The 3,186-nt window shown below is 36.8% G+C and overlaps 1 protein-coding gene across 1 annotated transcript in view; it reads left to right on the plus strand.

The window, feature by feature from the left end:
* Positions 1-3,186, plus strand: part of VPS8 (VPS8 subunit of CORVET complex) — a 439,537-nt gene that overhangs the window by 390,898 nt on the left and 45,453 nt on the right. Inside the window, exons 42-43 of the mRNA XM_007936030.1 lie at positions 1,427-1,477; positions 2,248-2,250. Coding sequence (XP_007934221.1) covers positions 1,427-1,477; positions 2,248-2,250 — 54 coding nt within the window. The remainder of the gene's footprint in view (positions 1-1,426; positions 1,478-2,247; positions 2,251-3,186) is intronic.

A 3,186-nucleotide genomic window follows, 5' to 3' on the forward strand; every position in this document is an offset into this window, starting at 1 on the left:
CTTGCCGACCCTGGCAAACAGAGCCTGTTCTTAAGTCCCTGGAATCCGAATGAGAATGCTATCACTTTAAAATGCAAAATGGTTGCCACTTGTAAACATTCAAACTGGAGACTAATTTCCTTTTGATTTTTTCTTTGATCCTTGAGATATTTATAAATGTGCTACATAGTTCCCAAATGTTTGATAATTTCACAAGAGATCTTTCTGTTGCTTATTTCTAATTTACTTCTATTGTGGAGAGAATATACGTTGTATGACTTGAATGCTTTTAAATTTTTTGAGACTTTATCACCAGAAAACCGTCTATCTTGGTAAATGGTCCATGTGCACTTAAAAAGAATATGTATTCTGCTTTTGTTGGGTAACATGTTCTGTAAATGTCTATTTAGTCAACTTAGTTGATTTTGTCATTCAAGTCTTCTATATCCTTTCTAATTATCTGCCTACTTGTTCTCTCGTTTATTGAGATACTCACTGCCATTGAGTTGATTGGACTCATAGTGACCCTGCCTTGGGTTTCTGAGGCAGTATCACTACAGAAGTAGAGTGCCCAATCTTCCTTCTGAGGAATGGCTGGTGGGTTTGAACCACCAGTCTTCTGGTTAGCAGTCAAATTGCCTTAGGCACTATGCCACATCTCTTACTATAAAATCTGTTTCTCCTTCTGGTTCTATCAGGTTTTGAAGCTTAGACGTTTAGGATTATTACATCCTCTTGGTGAATTGACCCATTTATTATTACAAAATGACCTTCTTTATCTCTGTTAATAGTCTTTGCTCTGAAATTTAGCGTTAAGATGGCTTGTGATTCCTATGCTTTTGCTTTTCACCTATTTGTGCCTTTATATTGGAAGTGTGTTACTTGTAGGCACGTGTAGTTGTATCTTGCTCTTTCATCTCTGAATTTCTGCCTTCCAGCCCTCCAGATACTTGATGATAGTCCTGTACCATCAGTCTTCTCTTCTTTGGGCCACATATCCATTTATTTTGTTTTGACTGATACTTTCTCTAAATCCTTCACCATTATGATCAAATTTTCCCATGCAAGCTTTGCATAAGAAGGATATTGTATCACAGTGGATTCTTGAAATTGTCCTCTGCAAGAAATACTGCCTATTGCTTATTGCTTCAGTTGATTGTTTTCAAAGTTCTGTGTCTATTTAATTCCTTTTTCATTTGGTTAAAACCAATCTGAACCATCTGTTCCACTTTTCTACCCTAATTGTATTTTTTTTTCTTGACTAACAACTGACTTTTTGATCTGCAGAAAAATTTTGAGGGGACTTAACACAAATCTATTAATTGTTCCTCTGCAAATGTCTTTTTTTATCTCAGATACACCAGTTTTAGTTGCATTATTTTAAGTATGAGTCATATAAAACAAGACTATAACTAAAATTGTATTAAAATATTTGCCTTTTTTCTAGGTAAAAGTGTCTCCATCTTATCATCCATCCAAAGGGGACCATGTTGCCAAGGTCAGTGAGTTTTAAAGACACAAAACTAACTTCCTCCTTTTATATATTTATTTTCCTCTGTTGGACAGTTTTCTCAAAATGGGGATTATTTTTAATCATCTTAATGCTGTCAAAGGTTCTTTCTAATCAAATGCCCTAATGACATATTGGTAGGACTTCTTGGCTCTTCCACAGAAGCCAAGTGGAGTTCTGGGCCCAGTGTCAATCTGTGGACTGTGAGTGTTAGGTTGCCCTGTATAAGAATGTGCTTACAAGTAAGTGGCCCTTTGGGGAAAAACTATGGAATAGATTATGTACAATTGATACATGGACTTTCATAGTGCTCACTTTTACTTTGTATTTTTCATCTTTTTTATGTTTATCACCACCCCATTTCTACCTCCCTTGAACCTCATCATGTCTGTAGGTAAGAATCAGAATAATTGAATGCTCAACAGAAAAATATAGGTAGCCTGTGCTTAACATACTTAGAGCATTTAGGGGCAACACTCCTGAATGCATTCTGAAGTGTTGCTAAAGCCCTGCTTTGAACATGTAGGGCTTTATACCCTTCATTCAAAAATGTCAGATTAGAGCAGAGCCATCTGTCAGTTTGTCTTACTGTGGTAGCTAGTGTGTTGCTGTGATACTGGTAGCTATGCCACTCATATTTCAGATACCAGCAGGGTCATCCATGGTGGACAGGTTTCATGAGAGCTTCTAGATTAAGAAAGGCTAGAAAGAAGGACTTTGAAATGGCCAGTGAAACACTGTCAGTGGTACAGTGCCAGAAGGTGAGCCTCCTCAAGTTGGAAGCACTCAAGATATGACTGGGGAAAAGCAGCCTCTTCAAAGTATACCAAAAACCAAAAAACCAACCCCACTGCTATCAAGTCGAACCCAACTCATAGTGACCCCTCCTTGGGTTTCAGAGGCGGTATCACTGTGGAAGTAGATTGCCCCACCTTCCTTCAAAGTATAGTTGACCTTAATGGCATGGGTGGAGTAAAGCTTTTAGGACCTTCATTTGCTGATGTGGCATGACTGAAAATGAGAAGAAACAGTTGAAAACATCCATTAATAATTGGAATGTGTGAAGCACAAATCTAGGAAAATTAGAGGTTGTCAGAAATGACATGGAATACATAAATACCAATATCTTAGGCATTAGTGAGCTGAAATGCACTGGTTATGGCCATTTTGAATCAGACAATCACATGGTCTACAATGCTGGGAATGACTAATTAAACAAGAATAGTGTCACATTCATTGTCAAAAAAGGATAGATCCTGAAATACACCTCTGTCAGCAATAGGGTAATATCCATATGCCTACAAGGAAAACTAGTTAATATAACTATTAATTGAATTTACACACCAATGACTACTGCCAAATATGAAGAAATTGAAGATTTTTACCAACTTCTGCAGTCTGAAACTGATCAAATGTGCAGTCAAGATGCATTGATAATTAGTGGTGATTAGTATGTGAAAGTTGAAAACAAAGAAGCATCTGTAGTTGGAAAATAAGGCCTTAGTGATAGAAGCAGCATAGATCACAGATGGAATTTTGCTAGACCAATGACCTACTCATTGGAATACCTTTTTCAACAATATTAATTGCAGATATACAGGTGAACCTCTCCAGATGGAATACACAAAGAATCAAATCAACTACATTATGGAAAAAAAGGATAGAGAAGCTCAATATCATCAATAAGAATAAAAAGC

The sequence above is a fragment of the Orycteropus afer genome, unplaced genomic scaffold (assembly GCF_000298275.1).
Source record: "Orycteropus afer afer isolate SDZICR_OR568_19922 unplaced genomic scaffold, OryAfe1.0 scaffold00032, whole genome shotgun sequence".
NCBI classification, from domain to species: domain Eukaryota; kingdom Metazoa; phylum Chordata; class Mammalia; order Tubulidentata; family Orycteropodidae; genus Orycteropus; species Orycteropus afer.